This window comes from Macaca thibetana, chromosome 1 (assembly GCF_024542745.1).
Source record: "Macaca thibetana thibetana isolate TM-01 chromosome 1, ASM2454274v1, whole genome shotgun sequence".
Lineage (NCBI taxonomy): Eukaryota > Metazoa > Chordata > Mammalia > Primates > Cercopithecidae > Macaca > Macaca thibetana.
Genome location: NC_065578.1, coordinates 18368150 through 18395038, shown reverse-complemented (window position 1 = coordinate 18395038; position 26889 = coordinate 18368150). Strand labels below are relative to the sequence as shown.

At 46.5% G+C, this 26889-nt stretch overlaps 3 protein-coding genes across 24 annotated transcripts in view; 1 reads left to right on the top strand and 2 right to left on the bottom strand.

The window, feature by feature from the left end:
* MICOS10 (mitochondrial contact site and cristae organizing system subunit 10) overlaps window positions 1-26889 on the bottom strand; it is a 447625-nt gene that overhangs the window by 171312 nt on the left and 249424 nt on the right. The gene's annotated exons all lie outside the window — the stretch shown is intronic.
* Window positions 1-26889, top strand: part of CAPZB (capping actin protein of muscle Z-line subunit beta) — a 149568-nt gene that overhangs the window by 35535 nt on the left and 87144 nt on the right. The window contains exon 2 of one of the 5 annotated variants that reach the window (XM_050792363.1): window positions 18520-18609. The exons of the other annotated variants lie outside the window; for them this stretch is intronic. Coding sequence (XP_050648320.1) covers window positions 18601-18609 — 9 coding nt within the window. The 5' untranslated portion in view covers window positions 18520-18600. The remainder of the gene's footprint in view (window positions 1-18519; window positions 18610-26889) is intronic. 5 annotated transcript variants of the gene reach the window in all.
* NBL1 (NBL1, DAN family BMP antagonist) overlaps window positions 1-26889 on the bottom strand; it is a 282591-nt gene that overhangs the window by 204179 nt on the left and 51523 nt on the right. The gene's annotated exons all lie outside the window — the stretch shown is intronic.

Genomic DNA, 26889 nt, shown 5'->3' with positions numbered 1-26889 from the left:
CTCCCCTGCCTGCAAAACGATTGTTGTTAACCCATCACCTCCTCCAATGCCCAGGCAGTTCCAGGATACAGGGTTCTCTCACCCAGGCCATGGCCAGCCCAGAAGATGTGACCCAGAACCTAGAAAGGTGACACGCACTTTAGATCTGAGGGGGGGAGGAGGAGCAACAGGTGGCCATGGCCATCAGGGTTGAAATGTTAACTGCCAGGGTGAAGGGAGAAGTAAATAGCAAAGCTGATGGAATCCACAAGGCACAGTCTACCCCCAGGAAATGTTTTGGTGAGGTGACAACTTTTTGCCAAAGTAGGGAGGAAAGTTGGTCTGGTCACCAGGCAACTTCTAATGTGAATCATCTGCAGTTGAATAGGAAAAAAGCCCTGCAGCATTTATCATGGGGAGGTGATGCTGAAACACTGCATCTTTCTCTGGTCCACAGTGCCCCAACTGTAACCAGGTTTGTTTCTGTGGTTCAGAGAGGAAACAGCTTGTGAGTTTTTACCTCTGGGCTTTGTGGATTAAGGTGGTTGTCAGAGAGGGAAGTAATGTATTATTTTCCATCTCTAAACACTCCTCAACTTGGGGCAACAAAAGTAGAAAAATATTAATCAAATGCTCACCCGGAAGTGGGGAAGGGAGGAGGGAAGAAGATATGCTATTCACAGTGGTTGACAGCCAGGAGTGGAGCTCTGCCGCTTGGAAAAGGGAAAGCCCCTCATGGGTGGGCAGTGCCTGGAGAGAAGTGGGCGTGTGGGATGGGCACAGCGGTGCACCACCCTTCTTGGAGATATTTTGGCTTCCCATCCTATAGACTGTGGCCCCTTGATGCGCAGTTGGCTGATAGGTTGGCTGGCTACTACTTAATTTTCCTCCAAAAGAAAAGTCTAGCCATGCCAGGCCTGGGGGGTATCCTGAGCTCCACCCACTCCCTGGTGGAGTGTGTTTCACAGTTCCCTCGAGTAAGCCCTCCCTCCGCCCTCTTCTCCACGCTGACGGAAGCTTATTAGAGTGCAGGAGAGTGAGGGTGTCATTCGAGAGCAACACAGCCTGTTCTAATTCTTAAACCTAAAATGAACTATGCTTTCACTACCGTTAGTTGCAGGTCTCTTAGATGGCACCAGTGCATCAGAGAGGCCCAGCATTCTGGCGAGGCCACCGAGGCAGAGGGGAGCAGTGTGGCCTGCGAGCTGCTGGGGCTGGGTCGGATGGGGCCAGTGAACTGTGCCCTCCTCCACCAGCTCCCAGGGTGCTGCTGTGCTGCCCTGGCCCTGATCTTAGGCTGGCATCCCCCAGGTGTGTCTGTGCAACTCACCATTTCGCTGGATTGCTACATCCACAAAACACTTTCAGGAAGGCACAAAAAAAGATGTTGTGGTTTCAGCGTTCCATGATGATGCTGAGTTCCCTCAAATATTAGGTCTGGGCCAGGTGCAGTGGCTCTCGCCTATATCCCAGCACTTTGGGAGGCCGAGGTGGGCAGATCACCCGAGGTCAGGAGTTTGAGACCAGCCTGGCCAACATGGTGAACCCCATCTCTACAAAAAATGTAGAAAAAATTAACTGGATGTGGTGGAGTGCACCTGTAATCCCATCTGCTCAGGAGGCTGAGACAGGAGAATCGCTTGAACAGAGTGAGATCCATCTCAAAAAACAAAAAGGATTAGGTCTGGTGCTGCCCAATGTCTCTGTCTAGGTCAAGTTTAAAATTCGTCAGTATTTTTCTTTCCCACTTTAAAACAAAGCAACAACAACTACAGAATCCTTCTCTGCAGAAGGATGATAGAAGAAAGAGAGAGGTTGCACCCAGGGAGGGCTGGGATGGGCACACCTCCTGGGGGCCATGATAATCTTGAGTGTGGCAGGTGTTATTTTTTGGGCAGTGGAGTGGTAATTTGAGAAAACATACTCAGTAATAGTATTTTTTGTCCGGAAAATAAAGTGAAGACTAGTTTTGCACAGTACAAACCATAGAGGGTAAAATTGACAAAATCCAGTTGGTATGATGGATCACGGATTTTTAGAGACTGAAATCATGTGATAAAAAAACTTGGAGTTCACAAAATACATATAAAAGGAGGGGAAAAAAAATCACTCACTCTTTCCACCCAAGGAATTTTTATATGTCATTTCCCAGATTTGGGCATTTTTTTTACTCACTTGATAGTAAATTTTTATATTCAGTTTTGCTAATTAAACATGAAACATTTTCCCACGTTTTTAACACTGTGCGGTTGTAAGGATTACACAGGAGATGAGATCCCTTCCCTGTTGTTAGGGGAGATTATTTCCAGTTTTTTTGCCATAGAGCAGTGGGCATCTTTGTTCATCAGCTTGAGTGATTTCATTAGGGTAGATTCCTAGGAGGGTATGAATATTTTAAATGCTTTTGACATGTACTTGCCCATTACTTTCTAAGAGAGTTGCACCCATTTGTACCTTTTCAGGCTTCCAGATTGCCTTTCTATACTCAGATCATTGTGCCTTTTATGTAGTTCATAATCTTCCACTTGCCTTTACTTCTTACATGGCTCATTGTCATATTACTCACTTTAACTTTTGCCAATGTCTTTTCACCGTAATTGAGTACTTCCAGAGACTAACATGTTGTCAGGGGTGGCTTTCAAGTTTCTGTTGAAAGAGAGAAAAATGTTCTCAGTTTTCCTGCATGCAGTGCATCCTGAACTTGATTTGGACACTCTGACCAGTGCTGTCTTCCTTTGGCCCACCTGGCTTTGAAGTGAGCCTGGCAGTGCAGCCTGAGCCTCAGGAATGCACTTTCAGGGCCACGCTCTTCCTGCCTCCCGGGTAGACTGGAACTGACCTCGCTGACCCTGACGCCCTCAGATTATCTGTTGGGCCTCTCTGCCGAGGGCTGTTTGTCCAGGTGATGCCGGGAGGCCTCCAGCTTCCTCTGTTCCTGCTACAGGGTCTTACCATGTGCTCTTGAGGGTAGAGCATAAAGCCGTGGACTGCCCTTCTGCACAGCCCAGCACTCCCTGCCTCTAGTGGTGGTTTTGTTCTTTTCTCAGCTGCTTTATTGAGGTCTGATTTACATATAAAATTCTGCAGCTTTAAGTGTACAGTGCAGTTTTGTACATTTTTAGGAAATTTACAGAGTTGTGCATCCATAACCACAATCCAATTTTGGAACATTTCCGTCACCCCCAAAATACCCCCTGCATCCATTTGCAGTTATTCTTCATGCCCACTCCTGCCCCGGGTCACCATTTACTTTCTGTCTGGCTGTTTCATATGTGTGGAGTCATGTGGATTATTTTTTAAAGAAATTATTTGATTCTAAAAGTAATCCCTGTTGGAAAACATCTGGAAGAATAGGAACCACGTTGTCACTGGCAGTTACCTTTGGGGAGTCTCAAGGTGGTGAGATCACAGGGGGACGTTTCACTCTCTATAATGCATTGACTTTCCTACAGAGAGCCTGTGTTACATTTATAATCAGAAGGAAAGGGCAAAGGGGGGAGAGTGCATGTTTTACTCTTGGAAAATGCAAAAATGTGTAAAGAGAATTAAAAAAAAAAAAAAAAGTCACTCAAAATTCCCCCTTATGGATAAAACCACTTTTGCTTTTTTTTTTTTTTTTTTGCGGGTTTTTGTTTGAGTTTTCTCTGAGCACATTTTTAACATATAGCTTTCAAATTTGCGTCCTGCTTTTTCCTATTGGGTCACATAAGTCTTATTCTCACTTACTTAAAACACGCGTGCAAACTTCCTGTTAAGGATCGTACGGTGCTTCATCTTACAGTTGTACCGTAAGTTCCTCATGTTGGACATGAAGGCTGTTTTCACTTTTTGCTCTCATAAATAATGCTGAAATGGACATCTTTGTGTCAAAGCTTTCTCTAAGACCTTTGCAGAGCTCATGGGTTAAAAAAAATTTTAGAAGGCCAGGCATGGTGGCTAATGCCTACAGACCCAGCACTTTGGGAGGCCGAGGCGGGCAGATCACTGGAGATTAGGAGTTTGATACCAGCCTGGCCAACGTGGTAAGACCCCGTCTCTACTAAAAATACAAAAAGTAGCCGGGTGTGGTGGTGTGCACCTATAGTCCCAGCTGCTCGGGAGGCTGAGGCAAGAGCATCGCTTGAACCTGGGAGGTGGAAAGGTTGCAGTGAGCCAGGATCACGCCACTTCACTCCAGCCTGGGCAGAGTGAGATTCCATCTCAAAAATTAAAATAAAATTAAAAACATTTTTTGGCCGGGCGCGGTGGCTCAAGCCTGTAATCCCAGCACTTTGGGAGGCCGAGGCGGGCGGATCACGAGGTCAAGAGATCGAGACCATCCTGGCTAACACAAAAATTAGCCGGGCGTGGTGGCGGCGCCTGTAGTCCCAGCTACTCGGGAGGCTGAGGCAGGAGAATGGCGTGAACCCGGGAGGCGGAGCTTGCAGTGAGCCGAGATCGCGCCACTGCACTCCAGCCTGGGCGACAGAGCGAGACTCCGCCTCAAAAAAAACAAACAAACAAACAAAAAACAACATTTTTTTTCCCCAATTTAGCTATCTTACAAAATTGCTTTCTAGATCACCTCTCTGAATTTCACCTACATATTGGAATTGCTTACTTTGGCTGGAAGATTGGCTCCTTTGTGTCAGTTTGAAGCATGAGGTGGGGAGTGGCAGAACAGCCAGGCCAGGGCCTGGGAAGATGGCAGGGTCCTTAGAGCCAGAGTGCAGTTATGTTTGTAATCTAGAAGGGGCTAGGCACGTTGTGTTTTCTGTAAATAATCCCTTCATGTTTATCATTAGTTTTCAGTAAAGGTTTGTTTGTTTATATGAGTGAGAAAATGTTTTCATTGTTTTAAGAGGGTTGGACCCGAGAGAGTTTTGATCAGATGCAAGCCCAAGTTGTCACAGGGTGGGAAGGCGGTAGCTGGGTGTCTGAGACCTCAGGATTGGGGTGTTGCGGACAGATGGAGGAGCAAGCCCTGGGGCCATGCACACTTCAGGAGAGAGAGGGATTGAGGCCAGAGACACACCTGCCTCTTTCTATGGGAGACACTCCTGCTGAAGCTCTTCATTGGTGAAAATCTGAATAGCGTTTTTTTAACCGGAGGGGACGTTTGGAGAACGGAGGGGCCCTATGAACCCACCAGGTATTTCATTCAGACGTGTGTGTGTGTGCAATCCCTGGAGAGAGAGTCCATAGCTTTCATCACAGAGTACCCCAGAGGCTTTGAGTCCCTCTTGGTGAGGAACGCTGAGTCTGGGACATGCCTCACTCTGCGGCCACACAGAACATCTGCCAGGCAGCCTTGCCCAGGTGACCTGGCCTCTCTGTGCCTTGCTTTCCTTGTTTGTAAAGTATCTGACACGGTGTCTGGCACACCAGAGACACTCAGTGTCACATCAAAGCTGTTGTCTTTTTTTTCTTTAAAAAAAACGAAAAAGAAAACAATAACTTAAGCATACCCTGAGAGAAAGCTATTGTTTTAATTTTGGCTCAGGGAGATTTCCAAGGCAACTGTTGACCAGAAACTGACATCAACAGCCTGAGGTATCCCTAAAGCCAGGCTGTAAGTCCGGTGGTGCTGCCGTGGTTGTAATATTATACGGGGTCTTATTTTAAAATAAGGAATGGATTTTTATCTTTTATTTTTATTTATTTTTTTGAGATAGGATCTTGCTCTGTTGCCCAGGCTAGAGTACAGTGGTGTGATGATTGCTCACTAAAGCTTTGACCTCCCAGGCTCAGGTGATCCTTCTGCCTCAGCCTCCCTAGTAGCTGGGACTATAGGCATGTGCTACCTTGCCTGGCTAATTTTTTTGTATTTTTTGTAGAGACGGGGGTCTCAGTATGTTACCCAGGCTGGTCTCGAACTCCTGGGCTCAAGTGATCCTCCCAGCTTGGCCTCCCAAAGTGCTATGATTACAGGCGTGAGCTACCACTCCTGGCCAGGAATGGATTTTTAAAATCCTGTTATAAAAGTAAGGTCATTGTAGAGCATTGTAGAGCAGGATGTAATTATGATTTTAAGGTTTTTGTTGGGGGAGGGGTATGAAGTCAATGGTGTTCACCCCTCTGGACGCTGATAGGATGGATGCAAGTAGCAAAGGCCTCCTTTAGCTCTACTGGCATAGAGGTCTTTTGCGCCGCACGGAGGAGCTCTATTTGTGTAACGTGGAGTAGGCAGCCAAGCTGAAGGCAGGAGCAACGGAACTTTCCTAAAAACAAACCAGAGTTGGAGATTCTAGAGAGCCTGCGGCATCTTTACAGGAAGCCAGGGAAGGAAAAGCTGTCCAAGCCAAAGGGTTTTTGGTGATTTTTGAGGACCCTGTGTTTTTCAGTCCTTCAGGGCAGCTGGGCTGCTACAAAGCTGCATTTAGGGTTTCCTTTGGCCCCTGCCCCAGGAGGGCTTTCCTGGACCGAGTGCGAGTGTGAGAAAATTGCCTAATGTCCAGTAAACATTCGACTCATACTGGCCTTAAAGCTTGCAGGAGCCTGGAGTAGGTGGCAACCAGGCCTTACCGTAAGGGAACTTTTAAGTTAGTGTTGCCTAATTTAAATTTAAAAAGCTTTTTGTTACAGAGAATTTCAAGCAGGTGATATAATGAGCCCCCAGTTATCTGTCACCCAACTTCAGCAGTTATCCTCTGTGGCCAGCGTTGTTTCAGCTGCTCCCGCTTGCTCCACAGCCCCCACTCCCCAGCTTGAATCCGTTTGAATCAGCTCCTCTGGTGTAATTGTCATGAGCAGTCGGGGTCTTTCCGCTCTGAGAGCTGAATTCTAACACCATACCCGATGTAAACAACGGGACTAAGCACTCACTTTTGTTTTTTGGAAATTGTCAGTTAAAAAATTTGTGAGCTTTTTTAGAATTATAGTAATAATGTAGCCTCATTGAAACTGGGAATCACAAACAGGGTTTAAAGATGACAGAGCCCTTCATCTTTCAGCATTTGGAGCTATCACTGTGTTGATTTTTAAGGGCCCTGTGAATACCTCTCCTGCGCCTTTTTTTTTTTTTTTTTTTTTTTTTTTGAGATGGAGTCTTGCTCTGTCGCCCGGGCTGGTGTGCAGTGGCACAATCTCAGCTCACTGCAACCTCTGCCTCCCCGGTTCAAGCAATTCTCCTGCCTCAGCCTCCCAAGTAGCTGGGATTACAAGGTGCCCACCACCACGCCCAGCTAACTTTTGTACTTTTGGTAGAGATAGGGTTTTGCCATGTTTGCCAGGCTGGTCTTGAACTCCTCACCTCAGGTCATCCACCTGCCTTGGCCTCCCAAAGTGCTGGGATTATAGGCGTGAGCCACTGTGCCTGGCCTCTCCTGAGCTTTTGAGCAGCTTGGTGCTGCTGGGTTTTTTTTCTCTCTGCCTTCTACACTGGGGACCCCACCCAGCATCACTTGGGAAAGATGTGATGTGAACCTTCTTCAGTTCTGTAGTTCTGAGTGGACTGGAGCCACCCTGGGTGTATGTTGTGAAAAAAAGGGGGTGAACATGCCCTGCTCTGTATACTAGGTAGATACTCAGTGAATGAAGTTGAATGAATGTGCTATACCCCACCTCCCTGAGGCCAAATAAGGTTTCTCTTTCTGCCTCTGAAACACTTTAAAACTCCTCTTTCCCTGTGCTAGCAAAGCTGAGTCCCAGATAAAATGCAGTGTTCCTGAGTACACCCTTATACTTACTTTATTTCCAAGAAATGTCCCCAAGCAAAGATTCGTGTTGTGCTCAGGCCGGCAGTGTGCCACGTGTCCCCATCCTCTGACTGCAGGGAGAGTACAGCCCCAAGGCTGTAGCTGGGTCACGAGCTGCATGGGCAGGAATGCAGGGGGAGCTAACTGGGATTCATGCATTTTCAGCCTTGCTTACATTTATATGATGTATATTTTCAAATTGCATGGACTTTCTGCCTAAGGTTTTAGCAGCTATAACTTTTTTAAAACATGGATTTTACTGTAATAGTCTGTCTTCAGGATGAACTGGAGTCAGTCAGTAGTGTTGGGCGCACGGATGCCTGTCCAGACACTAATTCTGAGTCACTCTGCCCAGGGGACCTCAGCTTGGATATCTGCACAAGTCCCTCCCCCCACATTGGTCATAGGAGCACAAACCAAACACCTAGTAGCAATGTAACAGCACCTTGCTTTGAATCTAGTGGTTGCCCTTCAGAACGGTTGGCCTTAGGCTGGACTGGAGTTCACCTTTTCACGGCGAGGAAAAGTTTGGACTGAGCTGTGAAGGTTGGGTTTCAGGGGAAATGCTGAATCTGCATAAGAGATTAAATAAATAAAAATAAAAAATTGTTTTTACATCATCTTTTTCCGTATCTATTTCTCACATATTCATTACAAAAGTATATTTTATGGGCCGGGTGCATGGCTCACACCTGTAATCCTAGCACTTTGGAAGGCTGAGATGGGTGGATCACTTGAGCCCAGGAGTTCAAGACCAGCCCAGGTAACACGGTGAAACCCCATCTCTCCAAAAAATACAAAAATTAACCAGACATGGTGGTATGCAAGCAAGACCCTGCTCCAGAAAAACAAAAGGAAAAGAAAAACAAAGGTGTTTTGTATTAAGGTATTTCCTGAATGGTTCTATCTTGAAGTGCTTTCTAAGCAGGTTATTAGATTTGCAGTAATACATGTATTTTACGTCAACTGTAGGGAAAACTGGTAGCACCCCCACCTGGCCATGCTGTGGTCCTGCCCTGCCCCCTTCGTGTCTGGGCAGATGATGTGGATGGCAGCCAGAGAGACTGCCGAGGTTCTGGATGTTAGGGCCTTGATTCCTCCTGCAAAAGGAAAAAGCACAACCAAAACCGAAACAGAATACTTGCAGGGGCTGCTCTCACGGGAATAAGAGGTGGTTTCTGAAATGAGTGGCACCTATTAAGCACCCAGTGATCCGGTGGCATGAACCTCTGGGGACAGCTGAGGGCAAGTGGTCTCGGAAGCGTGCCATGTGCAGGACATGGCGGAGCTGGGAGTGTCAGCCAGGAGGGAAGCTGCTTGGAGGGAGGCCGAGATGGCTCACTTCAGATGTCTGAGGGATGCCGTGTGGCAGAGAACTTGCGCATCCTTGAGGTGGTTCTGGACAGAGGACTCTCTGCGGGGGGCTGCAGCGTAGGGCAGAGCTGCCGAACAGCCAGCGCTGCGTGACACAGGCTGCCCGGGGATATGGCGCATTTTCCCCATAGTCAAGATCAAGCAGGGGTTGAAACACCTAGTGCTTTAGGGGTTTCATACGGGGGAAGTGGGACTCCAAGGCCACTAAAAACTGAGATCCCGGGGTTCTTCAGGAACAAAAGACCTTTAATTCAAAGACTTTACTATTAATAATTGATACTGTATTTTCCCATACGAATACAAAGGTATACGTGTATGTTCTACAGGAAGGAGGTTATAGTTGTCTGAGATGGTTTTAAAACTTTATTCCTGTAAATATAGAACGTTTACAAGAGTGGGATAGTCTTGTGCTTTATCTCATCTTTCTGATGTGGGAGTTTTGGGGATAACTTCTAAGAGAGGTGTTGCTTCCTGTCCCTCAGATGGGCCAGCCCAAGCCGGGGGGCTTCAGGCAGCTCTCACCCGGGATGTGCCACCACGCTTCATACCTCCTGAATGCTTGTGGCCGTGGGTGGAGCTCCGTGATGTTTACAGCATGTAAGAATGAATCCCAACTGATGAGGGAATCTGGTTTCCATCATTGATTGGAAACGGATTCCTACCCCTTCCCCTTGCTCTGGATTTAATCTTCCTATGAGAATGATCTAAGCCACTTTCCTCTGTCAGAGGACAGAAGGGAAACCAGGAGAAGGGGAGGGAGTGACCGTTCCTAATGATCTCTGAGGCCACCCAGTGCCCGCTGGCCCCACTGGGGAGTCACGCACAGCACCTGTGCCCTTGCCTTCTTTGCACCCCGCCCTGTGTTGGAGAGCTGAGATCCTGACATGGGCATCTCACGCGGCCTCGTGTGTCCTCTGCTGAGTCTCACTGGGAAGCAGCACAAGAAATGGATGAGGTAGAGCAGACCTGGCCTTGGAATCTGGCCCCGCACATAAGTGAGGATGTTCTTCTTGGCCTTTCTGAGCTTGGCTTCCTCTGAGTGGCGGGAAGCCTCATTGGTCATTTTTCAGAGCCCTTTGGTCCACTCCTCGGCATGAGACACTTGAGAAAGGCTCCTCTTCACTCAGCATGCTCTGGGGTTACTTAAGTTTATTTCCTAATTGAATGTTCTCATTAAAACCTGCCTTCCCAGATCTGTTTGGCAACAGGACAGTTTCGAGGTGGTAGAAGAGCGGCCCAGCTTCCTCTGTTTTTCCTTTCCCTAACTTTCTGGAGGCATTATCGAAGCACGCTGAGCCGCACATATCTGAAGTACACAACTGGATGGCTTGTGTTCGTTTCAGTGATAACACACAACATCTGCCTCCCTGCTCTCCCCAGCCTCCTGTCTCTGATCACACCCACCCTAGGTTTCCAGCCTCTTCTTAAGCAGCGATTCCAGCTGGCAGCGCTGTGACAAGTGTTTCCGTAAGCATTCCCACGATCCTCTAAGTGAGGAGCGTGACCTCGGAACCATGTGCCCGGTCCCCTCCCCTGACGTAGGAGGTGGTGGGAGGTAAGAACAATACTTGGATGGATGGATTCCCCGTCTGGGGCACTGCCGGAAAGCTGAGCATTTGTAGGCCATCCAAACACGATCGTTCTCCAGGGATTCGAGGGTTAAAAGGGGAAGGCGAATTGATTTCCACCTTCATGTGAGAGGAAGGAGCCTAGGAAAACAACCCCCTCTGCTTTTCTGAGCTCTCCTACTGAGCCTTCTATTAGTTTTGGTCACAGAACTTATGAGCTAAGTATTTAAAAATTGGCAAATGAAAGCAAAGATGTTTTCTCTTTGTGTCATGAAACTCTCCCACTGGTGAGTTTTGAGGCTCGCTTTGCTGGGGTCCCTGGTAAACAGCTTATTCGGTTTCCCTGGGCTGGCGGGAGCAAGGGGAGGCACGTTCCTAGATTTGGAATACTAGAAGGGTGTCTTGCTGTCACAGTACCTGGAATGAGTCTCGTGCCCATGGTGTTCTGTTCCTGATTGCTTTTCCAGTTTCCCATCAAGTCAAGTCTTTAAGACTGCGGAAGGTACACACGCTTTCGAGGCTGGTGGACTTAGCGTTCCGTATTGACAAGACCTGAAGACAGGAAGCAATTGATGATACCTTTCATCTCCTCTATTGGAAATTAACAAGCAACCCACTCAAACACTTATTTGGGAAGGTGTGTGTCCTGGAACTCAGCAGTGTGTGGTCTTGCCTGTGATTTTCGTTTGTGGATGAGGAATGTACTGACTGGACGTTGTTAGGCTTATGATATCCCAGTCTTTGAGCCAGTCAGCACCTTCTCCTCGGATTTCTCCCTCTCCCACCCTCAGACACAGGCTGTGAGGACTTGTGACATTTCATATGTTCATGGAAGGCCTTCCTAGTTTAAGTTTCCTTATTGCAAGACTGTTTGTTTTTAATGAAAGCTCTCAGTCAGTGGATTTATATGTCTGGATGAGAAACCTTTTTATCTGTCATGAAACAGGAAAACACCCTTCTGAGAAACTGAGCATTTGGCTTCCTAAAGAACCATTGTATCAGCCATCCCTGGGCTTCCACTTTGTAGAGGTATGTGCTGAAACTTGCTCAGCTTAGATCACTGAGCCTAATCCAGCCCTCCTTGGCTCAGACAACTGAACCATCCAGGCTCCGCAGGTCCGAAAGTCTTCCTGGTGTCTGCAGTCCCAGCCACACTGTGCGTACACAGAGTCCAGCTCTGTTTTCTAGAGGTTGGCAGAAGGCCAGCGAGGTCTTTGTTGTGAAATTGTTAGATTATATCCTTTTACTTTTTTGTTTCTTCCTCTTTTCTGTTGACTTAACATGTAGAACATATGCAGCAGTGACTGTGTCCCTGGTATGTGCCAGGTGCTGGATGAGGATGACCCCCACATAATCCTTAAAATAACAGTGCAACGTATGTATAGCAGTTGTCCCCCCTTAGCTATGGGGCATATATTCCAAGACCCCCACTGGATGCCTGAAACCACAGATAGTATTGAACCCTATATGCTTTGCATTGAGGTGCGACAGCAAAACTAGCACAAATTTCTTTTCCTTCGAAGTTTTACAGATAGAAGATTCATTCTTACCGTAGATCTTAGTCTCCGCATGCAGTTTTTCCCTTCCTTTATTGGAGAAATTACACTTAAAGAAGCACTTTTGTCTTCACTTCGGCATATCTGAATTGCTGGCATCACTACTGTTGTGTTTTGGGGCTATTATGAAGCAAAATAAGGGTAACTTGAACACAAGCGCTGTGACACCATGACAGTGGATCTGAGAACCGAGCCGGCTCCTGAGTGACTAACGGGTGCATAGCTTGTACAGTGTGGATACGCGGGACAAAAAGTTGATTGGTATCCCAGGCAGGACAGAGTGGGAAGGTGCGAGATTTCATCACGCAGAACGGCATGAAATTTAAAACTTCCAAATTGTTTGTGGAATTTTCCACTTAGTATTTTCAGACCACGGTTGACCACAGGTAACTGAAACTGCCAAAAAACAAAACTGCGGGTAAGGGGTGGCTACTGTGTTATTACCCTCATTTATAGATGGGGAAACTCGAGGCTCAGAAGAGTTTTGTGACTTGTTCAAGGTCATACAGCTGGGACCCGGTGGAGTCAGGATTTGAATGCAGACAATCTTGCTTTCAGACGTGTATCCTTAACAAGAGTGCTGCGCTGCCTTCCTCACTTGTGGCTCAACTGTGCAAAAGCAGACGCTAAATAACCCACTCCTCTTCTTTTGGAGACTTTAAAACAAAGAGATGGCAGTGGTTCTTAGCACAGGTGGCCTAGTTGCTGGGCTCTGTGGAGTACCTAGTAGGCACACAGGTTCTGCGGTCAGATGCACCTGCCTTTGAATCCCAGCTCTGCCATCCATTTAAATGTGTAAGCTCACCACTGTCTCTGTACCTCAGTTTCCACATCTGAGACTAGTACTGGCACTTAACTCCTTGGTTCATTGTTAAGATTAAATGAGATATTGGCATATAAAGCACTTAGAAGAATGGCTTAATCAGTTTTAGCTGTTACTTTTATCACTGTGTTTTAAGCCCTAAGTCAGCGCCTGCCGCGGAGTACCTGCTTAATGAAAGTTGTTAGTAGCAGTTGGTTGTTGTGCTGTGTTTGGCAGAGCCTGCTTTAGGTGGTGATGAGAGTCAGTAATACTGTCCAGGGCTGGGCTTAGTTCCTAGTTATCAAAAAGCTGTTTTGGACCTGGAGCTTGTTGCTTCTCTTTCTTTTAATTCTTTTTGCTCATGGAAGGATGTTAAGCTCCTTCCTCAGCCAGCTTTCTTCTTGAGACATAACACTCAGCGTTTGATTGGGGATGGAAAGAAAGAAGGTTTTGAGCTTGCGAAATATGTCTTGTTGGCAGGATGTTCACCAGCTCTCAGGAAACTTGTCTGTTGATGGAGGAATAATGTTTCCACTTGTAAAGATCATTTTGGCTTCCCCAAAAGAACCAAAAAGGAGCAGCCTTGACTGATTCAATTTTCAGGCCCCATGGCTACCCACTCTCATGCCTTTAGATAATGTTAACTTACATAAGTGAGAGGGTGTGTGTATATGTTTAATTCCATTTTACAATGAGTGTTTTTTTTTCCCCCCTTTGAGACAGAAAAAAAAAACAACTTTTTGACTGACTTGATCTTCAGGCCCCTTGTTCCGTGGCTACCCACTCTCCTGCCTTTTGGGCATTTTGTCCCCCAGGCTGGAGTGCAGTGGCACGATCGTGGCTCACTGCAGCCACGACCTCCCAGGCTCAATCTGCCCTCCCACCTCAGCCTCCCAAATAGCTGGGACTACAGGCAGGCCCAGTTAATTTTTGTATTTTTTGTAGAGATGGGGTTTTACCATGTTGCCCAGGCTGGTCTTGAACTCTTTGGCTCAAGTGATCCTCCCATTTCGGCCTCCCACAGTGCTGGGGTTCTAAGCGTGAGCCACTGCGCCTGGCTAGAAACATTATAATCTTATGCTTTCTGGAATTAAGTTCTGTATAAGAGGATGGTGATAATACCTGTTTTGTATTTTTTTAGCCCTTAAAAAAAAAAAGGCTTGCTCTGTTGGCCAGGTTGGTCTCAAACTACTGGCCTCAAGCTGTCCTCTTGCCTCAGCTTCCCAAAGTGCTAGGATTATAGATGTGAGCCACCATGCCCAGCCAATACCTGCTTTTTTTTTTTTTTTTTTAATAGAATAGTTATTGTTTTAGGAACTATGCTAGTTTCTTTACACATATTTTGTGATATTGTTCTCAAAATAACCCTGTAAGATAGGTTTTTATCATTATTCCCGCTGAACAGATGAAGGAATTGAGGCTCAGAGAAGTAAAGGAATTATTCAGACCTTCATTGCTAGGAAATGGCAAGTACGGGCTTTGAACTCTTGTCTGTCTTACTTCCAAGGTCCTTTCTGCCAGCTGCAGACCTGCAAGGCCTCTGTCTTTGGTCTTGAAAATCGAAGCCCAAAGGATGTCACATTTCAGTCATCTCCCTGCCCAGTGGGTCCTGACATTGATTGGAAGAGGGCGACTTTGTGACAGGTCTTGGGTTAAGTTTGCAAACGTGTCATGGGTGGGTAGAGTGTTGCATTGTACATTTCTGTCACTAAAACATGTGAAAAACTTTGGCCATCTATTTAGGGGAGCCAGAGGGCCAGTTGTTGCAGGATTCTGTTGTGCTCTGCTGTGCTGGGCCTGTGGTTGTCAGTGTAGAGCATGGTGCTGTAATAGAGAGTTACCCTGGAGCTGGATAGGGCAGGCCGACAGGGACAAGTGGAGATTGGATAGTCTTTTGTATTGATTCACACGCAGGCATCTGAAATTGGAGCCTAGGAACCCAGGGAAGTGCTTTGTTGGATCAGTAAGCACTGTGTTCTTTTCCTCAAGCTTCCTTTCGGACATAAGTCAAAAAAACAGCACCACCCCCTTCTAGATAAAATACTTGGATTGATGGAGGCTTCATTTTCTCCAAATCCTTTAAACCTTGCTGCTGTCTCATCAAGACGTGCCCATTTGTGCTGTTTGCAGGTTGAACCGAAGCTTCTCCCCGATGTCTCCGGAAGCCGTGTGCAGGGTTTTGCTGGAGTAAACCTATGTCCAAATATTATAGATTTCATCCAGGCCATCTTATAAATCTGTTTGGTTTATGCGAATTGGGTGCTTCTTTCATGAAAAAAGGAGTTTACTTTTGTTAGCCCTCGTCAGTGAACACGTGGTCGATGTTTTTCCGAATTGTTTTTTCTTTTAACTGTTATTTGGAAGACAGGAGCACCCTGCTTTACTCAGCTTCCACTTTGGTGAAAGGCTTCTTGAATTTCTTGTGCCATCGAGGGGGAAATGGACAACACGTATGGCATCCCTTGAAGACGTCTCAGGATTGCCCATAATTATGTGTCTAACTGCCAGTTGACAAAGTGGAGGGATTAGTCGCTTGTTACTTGAAACCAGCCAGGATCATGTGGAGGCAGCAGCTGTAGACATCTGTGAAACATTAATGATGAGACACGAGGTGATGGCGCCTTGCAGATCTTCTCAAGGAGTCTAGGAAACCATCAACCAGAGAAATTATCTGGGAAAGGCTTTCTTGTTTTTGACAAATCCACCTGCCAGGGATAGTGTTTGTGAGAATACAGTCTGTAATCCACAGTGACAGATTTCAGAATTTGGTAGTAGATGGCGTTGTCCATAATTTGTTCATCCCAAGAGAAGAGACTCTTTGTCCCTATCTGATTTTGTGAGCTTGCAAGTTGTTCCCTACAAGTCATTAGAGATTAATTTTATTTCATTGGGATTGTTTGACATTCTGTGGAGAATGTTTGGGCATGGGAGGGGACCTGTGTTGGACCTTCTGTGTCATTCAGTGCTCTGGGGCAAGTCACTTCGCTCTTCAGGGCCTCACTTTACTTATCTGTGAAGCTGGGGTAAGAGCCACCTCCTGCAGCTGTTGCGAGGCTCTCCTGAAACCCACAGGGTGCAGCGCCTGGCCCATGCCAGGCCACCCTTAGCAGTTGTTAATTTCCTTCCCTTTTGCTTTTGAAATTGGTTTGCCTTTTGGATACCTAGTATTCTTAATAAAGATCAATTTCCTTAAAAATCAAAATAGCATTATCTGGACAATATATAAGAATTCTTTTTTTCAAATTTTTTTTTGACACAGGGTCTCACCTTGTCACTCAGGCTGGAGTGCGGTGGTGCTATCTCAGCTCACTGCAAACTCCGCCGCCCAGGTTCAAGTGATTCTCATACCTCAGCTTCCTGGGTAGCTAGGACTACAGGCACACACCACCACGCCTGGCTAATTTTTGTGTTTTTGATGGAGATAGGGTTTTGCCATGCTCTCCATTCTAGTCTCGAACTCCTGGCCTCAATGGTCTGCCTACCTCGACCTCCCAGAGTGCTGGGATTACAAGTGTGAGGCACTGCACCCGGTCTGGACAATATAGAAATATTCTTAATACTGCCATTGTTAATGGTAATAATGTAGAATTTTATTCAAAAGAGTAAAAGAGTGTTTTACTTTTTTTTTTTTTGAGACAGGATCTCATTCTGTAGAGATGAGACAGGATCTCATCTACGCAGACTGGGCAGCCTCAACCTCAGGTGATCTTTCTGCCCTGGCCTCTCGAGTAGCTGGGACTACAGGCATGCCCCACCACACCTGGCTAATTTTAAAAGTTTTTTGTAGAGACGGGGTCTCGCTATGTTTCCCAGGCTGGTCTTGAACTCCTAGGGTCAAGCGATCCGTTCACCTCTGCCTCCCAAAGTGCTAGGATTACAGGTGTAAGCCACTGCTCCCGGCCCGAAGTAGTATTTTCTTGGATAAAATCAGCTGTATTCTTAAATTTTGACTGATGATTAAGCTACAGGTTTCTTATCCGAAATGCTTGGGACCAGAAGCATTTTGGATTTGGGACTTCTTGGGATTCTTTTCAGATTTTGGAATATTTGCAGAACTTACTGGTCGACCATCCCTAATCCAAAAGTCTGAGATGCTCATTGGAGCCTCATGTTTGTGCTCAAAAAGTTTTGGATTTGGATTTTTGGGTTAGGGCTGCTCAACCTGTAGAAGCAGAAGCACTAAAGTGTGTACTAAAGACATGTGTTTTCTGGTCATGGCTCCTTTGCTACTATGTGATGTCTCGTTTGTTACGGGTCAGTCCAGGCCTCAATTTTCCCCAGTTTAGATGGTTTTTAGGGTCCCCTTTAGTGTCACATCCCTGTGAATCTGTGTTTTAAAGTTGGACAGGTGAAGGGGTAGGCACACCCAAGAGAAAATGCTCCAGCTCACTCAGTTGACCAGCAGAGCCAAGCACAGTGCCTGAGAAACGTGGCAGAGAGCCACCCTGAGCAATGAGTTTGTCGGTCATCATGTGACCCAGGGTTTCTCTGTGCATCAGGTTGGCCCATTTGCTTTGTATATGTTGTAAAAAGCAGGCAGTGATTGCCTTTAGGTGGAGCTGCTTGGGAGCTTCAGTACTCGGCTCAGGGATCAGCAAGCTCCCCGAGGTGCGGGTGTGGGTGGGCGGCTGCCAGCTGTGTGTTGGGAGTGACTGGAGTTGGAGGGTGCAGGGGTAAGAGACATGTGCCTTAAAGGGGAAATAGAAGAACAGCAGAATAAACCCCTGCATACTCTCCTTGCTGGGCAGTGACTGTGCTTTGCCAATTAAAATGTGCTTGTACAGCCACCCTCCTCTGGCACTCTAGATGGCTACCTCCTTTTTAAGAAATTTTGTCATTTCGCCAGGTTCACCAGGTAAACTTTGATCTCTGCAAAGGAACTGTTCTGTATTCAGCAATTAGAGGTTTCGGAGTGTAAACAGTGAATTGGTTATCCAAAAAGCTACAGCAGAAGTATAGCTCCGATTCCTGAGTGTGACTCATTTCGGATATTTCACTTCCTGGAGGGATGTGTAAGGGAAAAATCAACTGATGGCTGTTGTAGAGTTTGACACAGAGCCTGTGTGTAGGTTGCTAAGTTTTCCTCTGGAATAAATATGCCAGGGAGAGGCACGTGGAAATTTTCATTGCTGGGGAGGGTGTCAGGGTAGTTTGGGGACTCTACTAGTTAGTGCTGCCACAGTTGTCTGGGTTCGATGGCCTCAGATGGGGTTGGGAGCACCAGTAAAAAGGGAGAAGTTTCAAATAGTTGAGATGGTGGAAATATTTCTTGATGCTGTCCTGGGCTGGGGAAATGGAGCAGAGGCCTTCAGAAAGCAAACTGCATGAGGGAGTTACTAGAGTGTGGGAAAACAAGGGGAAGGTGATCTTCCATGGACACATGTGAAATTCCTTCAGCTCTCACTGTCACTGCCCCTCCTCTCCTTGTGGCTACAGGGAAGCCATGTGCTGCATCATACTCAGGGCAGGGGCGGTTGTGTGGAGTGAGTGCTGTGCAAGCCTGCTGTCCTTTGTGGGTGCTTAATGACTTGGAAACTGACATAACACTCCGCCTACCTTTCTAGAGACTCCTGGCAGCCTGAATGGAAAACCTGTGTCAAGTGAGGGAAAAATCCAGGCGGAAAGGGCCCTCTAGCACCTAAGGAATGTTATGCGTAAGTCCTGGCAGATAAGCCACGTGCTTTACTCTCTGGGAGAGTTCCTACCCTTTATGGAGGATGCTCTGTGGGCAGTGCCCTTATGGCCCAGACGTGGTACCTCGTTCCCAGTGGCCCGTGAGGTAGACGGTACCGTCAGGCCCAGGTTTTAAAGAAGACTGAGGTTCCAAGGGATGAGGTGGGGACGTGCTTACGCAGGCTGTATGGGAAAGTAGGAATTGTTAGTATATCGTTATCTGTGCCTTTAGAGTCTTGAACTTCTTTAAGAAAAGGAAGAAGTAATCTTCATATAGTGTCAAGGTGTTTACAAACTATTTGTGGGCTGTGATTCTGGACCCCAAGTTTTCAACCTGATTTATTCCTTCTCTTAAAATTTCTTTTTTGTTTGTTTGTTTTTGTTTGAAATGAGAGCAGATTTCTAATTTTCTGGATTCTCAACCCATAGCAGATTAGAAGCAACATATTCGTTGAGGAAGTGTAGCTGACAGCCTGGCAGAAGCAGCAGATAAATGTAAAAAGCAGACACAGGGCTGCGTTCCAAGAATGGCTACTCATACAGTGTCCTTAGGCTAATGAGAAATGGTTTCGCTGTGTTCATTGCATTGTCCTGTGATCATTTGCATTATGTAAAAATGTAGAGCAGGTAATACATTTTAGAGAGATTGCTGTCTTCTAGAATTTTTTAAAAAGTTGATACCTTGATGACCTGAACAAGTCACTGGGAGGACCAGTCCTCGAAAATAATGGGGTAGCTGGGATGCTGGGCGTTAAATGTAGGAGGATGGTGTAATTCTTTCCTGCTGTTTTTCTCTGGCTGTCCTCTATCTTAGGTCACAGCTCCTTGAGGGCGAGAATCACATCTCACTGTTCGACTGTGTCTGCCAGTCACTTACACAGTCCCTGGATGAAAGACTCACAGGGGAGAAGGGCTCGGGGCAGAACCAGGCCTCGAAACATGAAGAAGATCCGGGTTTAGGTGCTGATTTTGCCTCTGTCTGTGCAACCTGGCAAAACTTGGCGCTGGACCTCATTATGCGTTGTAAAATGAAGGAGCAGGACTCACATGAAATTGAGATGTCAGTCCAGATCTAATTTCTGTGATCCCAACAGTTTTTTTTTAAAGGAGAGACTTGTTTATAAGAAAAAAAAGAGAGAGACACATAAAGCAGTTATGTTTTCATGGTAATCCAAATGACCTTAACAACAGAGCCACTGAATTGTTCACTTTAAAATGGCTAATTTTTCTTTTTTTGGGGGGGGGGGTGGGTGGGGGGCAGGGATAGTCTCACTCTGTCATCCAGGCTGGAGTGCAGTGGCATGATCTCAGCTCACTGCAACCTTCGCCTTCTGGTTTCAAGTGATTCTCCTGCCTGAGCCTCCCGCATAGCTGAGATTACAGGCGTCTGCCACCATGCCCGGCTAATTTTTGTATTTTTAGTAGAGATGTGGTTTCACCATGTTGGCTATGCTCACCTCAAGTGATCCAGCCGCCTCCACCTCCCTGCTGGGATTACAGGCATGAGCCACTGTGTCCAGCCCTAAAGTGGTTAAATTTTATTCCTCAAATGAGATAGGAGTTTATTTCTCATATAACAACAGGTCACCCATTCTGACCTGTTGTCCCACCTTGGATGTCCAAGGTGGGTTGTCCAAGGAGCCAGGCTCCTCCTTCATGTTGCCCTGCCGTCTCCCAGGGTTTTATATTTGTCTGTATGGTCAGAGTAGGACTAGAATGGTTAATTTTATGTTGCATTTTTTTTTAGAAAACAAAACAAACAAAAAAACCTCAATTTAAAAAGATGACATTGACTCAGCTATGATGGTAGACAGCAGACCCCAAAAGGTTGAAGGAGGCTTGGTCTACCAAGTGGACTTCCACCGTGGTTGTGATTCCCTTGATAGCTTGGGTATTGGATTTTCCCATGGGAACAGAAAGTCATCCAAGGGGTATGTGTGTGTTTGTGTTTGAGGCATCTCCCTCCTGCATAGCTATCATTACATCCCAGAGGACACTCAGGCAGTGGAGGAAGCACTTTTCTTTTTATTAATCTAAAATGTGCGGTTTTCCAGAGTGACCTAAAGATGAGTGGTCGGCTGGGCGGGCCCAGGATTCCTTCCCCAAATTGCCCCCAGCACAAACTGTTCCCGGGCCACATGGCAGAAAACAGATTCGACGTTTAAACAAAATTGCTTATTGGGTCACAGATTATACAAGACAAACCATGGTTAAGTGAGACTCCATAAATTTGTGGTAAGTCATTCTGGGCGCCAGCAGAGTTTACCTTTGTGCTGTCTATGAAGTTATTTGCTAAGCCTCTTGGGAATGTAAACGAGTGAAGGTCTTGACGAACTTAAGAACAAACTCCGAAGGTCTTGAAGCTTTGGTTGATTGTTTATGTACAGACAGATGCTGTTAAGCACAAATCTGCCTTAACCAGCCACTACAGCAGGCCAAGCAGGACCTCTGCTTGCAAGCATTAGCAGTTTGAGTTACTGCCTGTGCCTGTCTTTGAAATTAAAAACAGTGGGTTTTAAAAGCACACACAAACCACACACACTCCGGTGAGGCTGTGTCACCATCCTCTAGCAGCTGGCCCCAGCTAGGAAACATAGTCATCTCAGGCTCCTTGGGCTTCCTCCCATTTCCAGTAACTGACCTCGTCCTATCTGTTCTGACCTTAAAGTCTTTGGCTCTCGGCCGGGCGCAGTGGCTCAAGCCTGTAATCCCAGCACTTTGGGAGGCCGAGGCGGGTGGATCACGAGGTCAGGAGAGCGAGACTATCCTGGCTAACATGGTGAAACCCCGTCTCTACTAAAAATACAAAAAACTAGCCGGGCGTGGTGGCGGGCGCCTGTAGTCTCAGCTACTTGGGAGGCTGAGGCGGGAGAATGGCGTGAACCCGGGAGGCGGAGCTTGCAGTGAGCCGAGATCACGCCACTGCACTCCAGCCTGGGAGACACAGCGAGACTCCGTCTCAAAAAAAAAAAAAAAAAAAAAGTCTTTGGCTCTCCTCCTCTCCGGCCATCCAGCCAGAGACCTGGCTGCTGTAGAGGCTCCTCTGCTAGCTCTTCTGCCCCCAGTTTCGTCTCTGGTCAGGCTGTCTCCCCAAGGTCACCAGACAAATTCTTCTGTGTCAGTTACTATTGCCGTCTGACAAAATCACCCCAAAACCTAGTGACTTAAAATAATAATTCATTTCATTGTCTCTGATGGTTTCTGTGGGTCAGGAATTCAGGAGGGCCTTGGCTGGGTGGTTCTGGCTTGGAGTCTCCTGCTATTGCAGTCAGATAGCTGAAGCTGGAACAGTGGGAGCCTTGAGCACCTGGGGGCTCCGTGGGCCTCCCTCTGTCCATGGAGTCTCAGGGACTCTTCTGCACGAGGTGGCCTCAGGGCAGTTGAGTGGACTCCAGGCCTGTGTGTTCAGCAGGCAGAGAGAAGCTGCATTGTCTCTTGTGGGCTCACAAGTCATAGGGCATCGTTTGTGCTGGGCTCTGGTGATAAAAAGTTACAAAAGCTCCTCTGGTTCTAGGGCGGAGGGGTCACAGACCTCGCTCCCCCCATGTGGGAGGAGTGTCACAGTCACGATGCAGGAGGAGCATGTGGTCTGGGACTGCTTGTTATGGTCATTTTTAGAAAATATAATCTGCTTCACCTTCTAAGTCACAACAACAGTTGTCATTCCCTGTGGAAAAATCTCTAGGGGCTCCAGAACCCTCACAGAAAAGTAGATTTTAAAGAATGTAGCACAGATGCCTTACCTATAAACTGGACAGGAGCAAAAAACTGAGGGAGAAGTGAGGTTCTGAGCCTAGCTCCTAGGGCCAGCTTAGCTGCCCCCTGAGTAGTTTGGGTGTGATCTGGCCCTTGTGACAAGGCCCCAGTCCACCTTCCCAGGCCACCCCCCATGGTTCCCCACCTCCTCCACGCACCTGGCTCACCTCTCCTTACCCTGCTGCACCTGCTGCCTGGAAAGGCACAGCTGCTCATCCAGGACTAAACCACTCCTGTGGCCCCATTCTGAGACATCTTCTGGGGCTCCCTGCCCTACTTAGTGGGAACCTCTACTCTGACATTGACATTGTTGTGGATGGTGTGTTTACTCTACCAAACTTGGAGTGTAGGGACTGGTTACATCTCACTTGATGATGGTTTCCAAATCAGACTTTGCCCTGGAGTTTGCTTAGTAGGCCAAGTTTTCCTGTATGCAGATGATTTCACAATACTCTCAGATGTCTGAACACTGTAGCAGATATGTAGATGGTAGGGTTTTATTGGACTGATTTCTTATTCTGAGAAATTGTTTTAGTCCATATTAATGGTTGTTTTATTTATTGCAGGATGATTTAAGCAATTTTATGCTTTTTCTTTAAATCATATGAAAACAAAGTGAAATATTTCCTATCTCAGTTTGTATACCAAAAGAAAAAAATAACACAAAAAAATCCCTAAACCTACCCCTTGGAGCCTTGCCAGCTTAAAGTGGGGTAACTGTCCCCTCCTTATTATTTGACAGCCTAACAAGGACTCTTCCTTGATTTTTTTTTCCATACTGATTTTGACTGCACCATAAGCTCCATGAAGAGCAGAGACTTTTATGTTGACCACTCAGCATCGAAAACAGTGCTTGTTACCTAGGAAACACTCACATAAATGATCAGATGACTAATTGAATGGGCAGAGAATTCCAGAGGGTGAGGAGGAACGGTCCTTCTTTTACTATTTACCTTTCCACCTGGAGCACACCACGGGGAGGTGGAACTGGTGAAGCTCACTTTATAAAGGAGGTGCCTGGACCAGTCAGAGTTTTGAAGGAGCCGGCCTGTGGAGCCTAAGGAGCTCTTAGCCACCGGGTGACTTCCCCTGACTGGCCTTCTGTTTATTTTGTAGCCATGTGAGGGAGGGAAGTCCTAGGAAAATAATTGACACAAAGAAGTACAAATCAGTGTATGGTGAACTGTGCCTTGTCTCTTTGTACCTTCTCTGTCTCATTATTGGACACACCACTTGGCCTTGTGGTTACTTGCTGTTTTATGGACAATTGGTTCCTTGAGGCTTGGGACTGGGTCTCATTTGTTGGGCCAGATTCAGGGCCTGGCCCAGGGTTGGCACTCAGTGCACAGTTGTTGAATTGTAGCCCAGTTGCTGGCCTGCAAGCGGCCAAATCCAGGATAATGGTCTTGTTTTGAAGGGTGTGGCGGTTGGGTGTGTCTGCTTTCGCAGTAGGATAGAGGGCAGTCCATCTAGAAGGAGTCTTAGAGTTCATCTGGGCCAAATCCCAGGCCACGAGATTAAGTGAGCAGTCCAAGGAACACAGACGTCTAATGACAGGGCATAACCTTGGACCCTGGACTCTTGAGTCCTAAGCCCTCTCTTTACTTGTTCTTTCTTGTATTTTTTTGACCTGTTCCGTTTCTGTCCTGGGCTGGTTCACTCCTCCTTAGGCAACCTGGTGGTTCCCTGCTTCCAGGAGGTCACCGTATTGATGCCAAACTTAGTGCGAACACCTGACGGGCATAGTGCACGGCAACCCAGAACTCCTGAGCTTGAACGATCCTCCTGCCTCAGCCTCCCAAGTAGCTGGAACTACAGGAGCGCATCACCACTCCCTGCGTACTTTGTATTTTTTTCTATTACCTTTAAAAAAAGTTTAGATATCTGATAATCATAACTTAAGCATCACAATTATGATGAATACCCTTGAACCTGCCATTCCATATGAGACCTAGCTTTCATCTTCCCCTCGTGGCTTCCCTGGAACTGCTCTTCTACTCTTCTTAAATGTTGTATTTATCATTCCCTTGTCTTGGCTTAAAGACAAAAAAAGCCTTGTTATATTAGTCTAAAACACATGTCTAAATAATAAGAGTGTTCATGGCCAGGTGCAGTGGCTCACACCTGTAATCCCAGCACTTTGGGAGGCCGAGGCAGGTGGATCGCTCGAGCTCAGGACTTTCAGACCGGCCTGGGCAACATGGCAAAACCCTGTCTCTACAAAAAATAGAAAAATTGGCTGGGTATGGTGGCTCATGCCTGTAATCCAGCACTTTGGGAGGCCGAGGTGGGCAGATCGCTTGAGGTTAAGAGTTTGAGACCATCCTGGGCAGCATGACAAAACCCCATCTCTACCAAACTACAAAAAATTAACTGGGCATGGTGGCCTTCCATCTACTTGGACGGCTGAGGTGGGAGGATGGCTTGAGCCTGGGAAGTCGAGGCTACAGTGAGCCGACATTGTGCCACTACATGCCAGCCTAGGTAACAAAGTGAGACCCTGTCTCAAGAAAAACAAAAATTAACCAGGCATGGGGGTGTGTGCCTGTAATCCCAGCTACTTGGGAGGCTGAGGTGGGAGGATAACTTGAGCCCAGGAGATAGAGGTTGCAGTGAGCTGAGCTTGTGCCACTACACTCCAGCCTGGGTGACAGAGTGAGAGCCTATCTTTAAAAAAAAAAAAAAAAAAAAAGTTCACTATTGCTTGTTTTTGAGCTTTATATAAAAGTGGCAGCATCCTAGGGAGGCCCCTGGGACTAGCCCCCTCCCTCCGTCCCCATCGTTCCATTTCCGGGGTCACTTGTGTCGTGGCTTGTAGCTGAAGGTCATCCACATCTGCTTCATTCTCCGGTGCCGTTTCCTGTTTGGACCCCTTAGGGTTTGGGATGACTCCCAAGCAAATGGCTCCAGTTAACTCTAATTTTAACATCTTACAAGCTGTCATTAAGCTTTCCCATGTTGCTTCACTTATGGGAAGCATTTAGTCATTTCCTCATTGAATGACAGTTAAACATCCTTAGCCCTAGAAATTTGTAGTGAAACATTTCCAATTAAGATTAATTGGGATTAATGCAAAATACCAGTCAGATCGTTTCATAGTGGTATTCTAGTGCTGTCAACTAGATACAGGCCGACAGAGGACTGTCTAGCCCCCTTGCGGGGTGGGGATGTGATCAGCATATGGGAACTGGGGTTGTGAACAGGCTCTGAAGAAGGATTAAAACAGCGTCTTTCACCTTGAGCTTCTCTGGTCAATTTAGGTCTTTTCCTGCATAACACTGCTCAGTTTCTGGTTAATCCCTTCTATATTCTGCCTGGATCACAGTTTCAAATTAGACAGGCTTCCTTATATCTTAATTTGCTTTTCTTTTATAAGGAGGATTGCTAATATCTAGTTGAGATACTTTCTGAAGACCAGAAATTTTTAGGGGTTTTGTGTGGTCTTTAAATTAGAATTGAATATAAAATGTTTCCCTGCATGTGCACTGTTCTTGAGAGGAACTTTATCGTCTATCAGATTCTGGGAATCTGCAGCCCCCGAAGCAATTATTTTTAGCCCAGGGCTTCTCAGCCTTAACTCTATTAACATTTGGGCCAGGTGATTCTTTGTTGTGGGGAGGCTGTATATCACGTTTGGGGACATTTAGAAGCATCCCTGGCCCCTACCCATTAGATGTCAGTAGTTTCTTCTCTCCCAGTTGTGACAAAAATGTCTCCATACATTGCCAAATGTCTCCTGGCAGGGTTGGTTGGAGGTGTGTGTGTATGTGTGTGCACGTGTGCAAAATCATCCCTAGTTGAGAAATACTAGTTTATACCTTTTAACGAGTTTGACTTGAATCATTTAGGGTTTTCTATTCTTGCTCAGCCAAGAGAATACTTAGCTACTTATTGAGTTTGAACATTAGCTCTAGTATAAGGGGAGCAAGAGAGAGAGATCCAGGGCTGGGTTGAGGGGCAGGGAGGTTGGGCAGGGGAATCATTTAAAATTTTAAAATATTTAAAAGCTGTATATATATTTGTATGCACGTAATATCCCTAATCATTAAACACATACTACTGTGTATTAAACATCTCACATGCATTACTAAATTATTGTAAGTCTCTAAGAAAGATACTGTGTTCCCATTTTATGGAAAAATAAATAGAGCCTTCTACAGATTAAGAAACCTGCCCAAGGCCCTAAGTTAATGAATGGCAGTACTGGGAATTGAATATGTCCCTCTAGAGTCAAATCAGCTTATCTGTGTGTTCTGCCCTAGACATGGTGTTAAAATTTCCTCTCATGCCAGTGGGCCAAACCCGTCACTGTGGCCTTGGCTGACATGTTGGCATAGAAGTGCGTGGCACAAGTGGGGAATTCATGTTGCTGGCATTAAGCAAAACAAGTGGTAGAGTTTCTGGGGTGGTGTTTTTCTTTACTCTTTGCAGGAGAGCCAGTTCGTTGTGTGTTGTCACTGATAGCCATTTTGAGCAAGGGACAGGCTTTTTCTTTTCTTTCATTC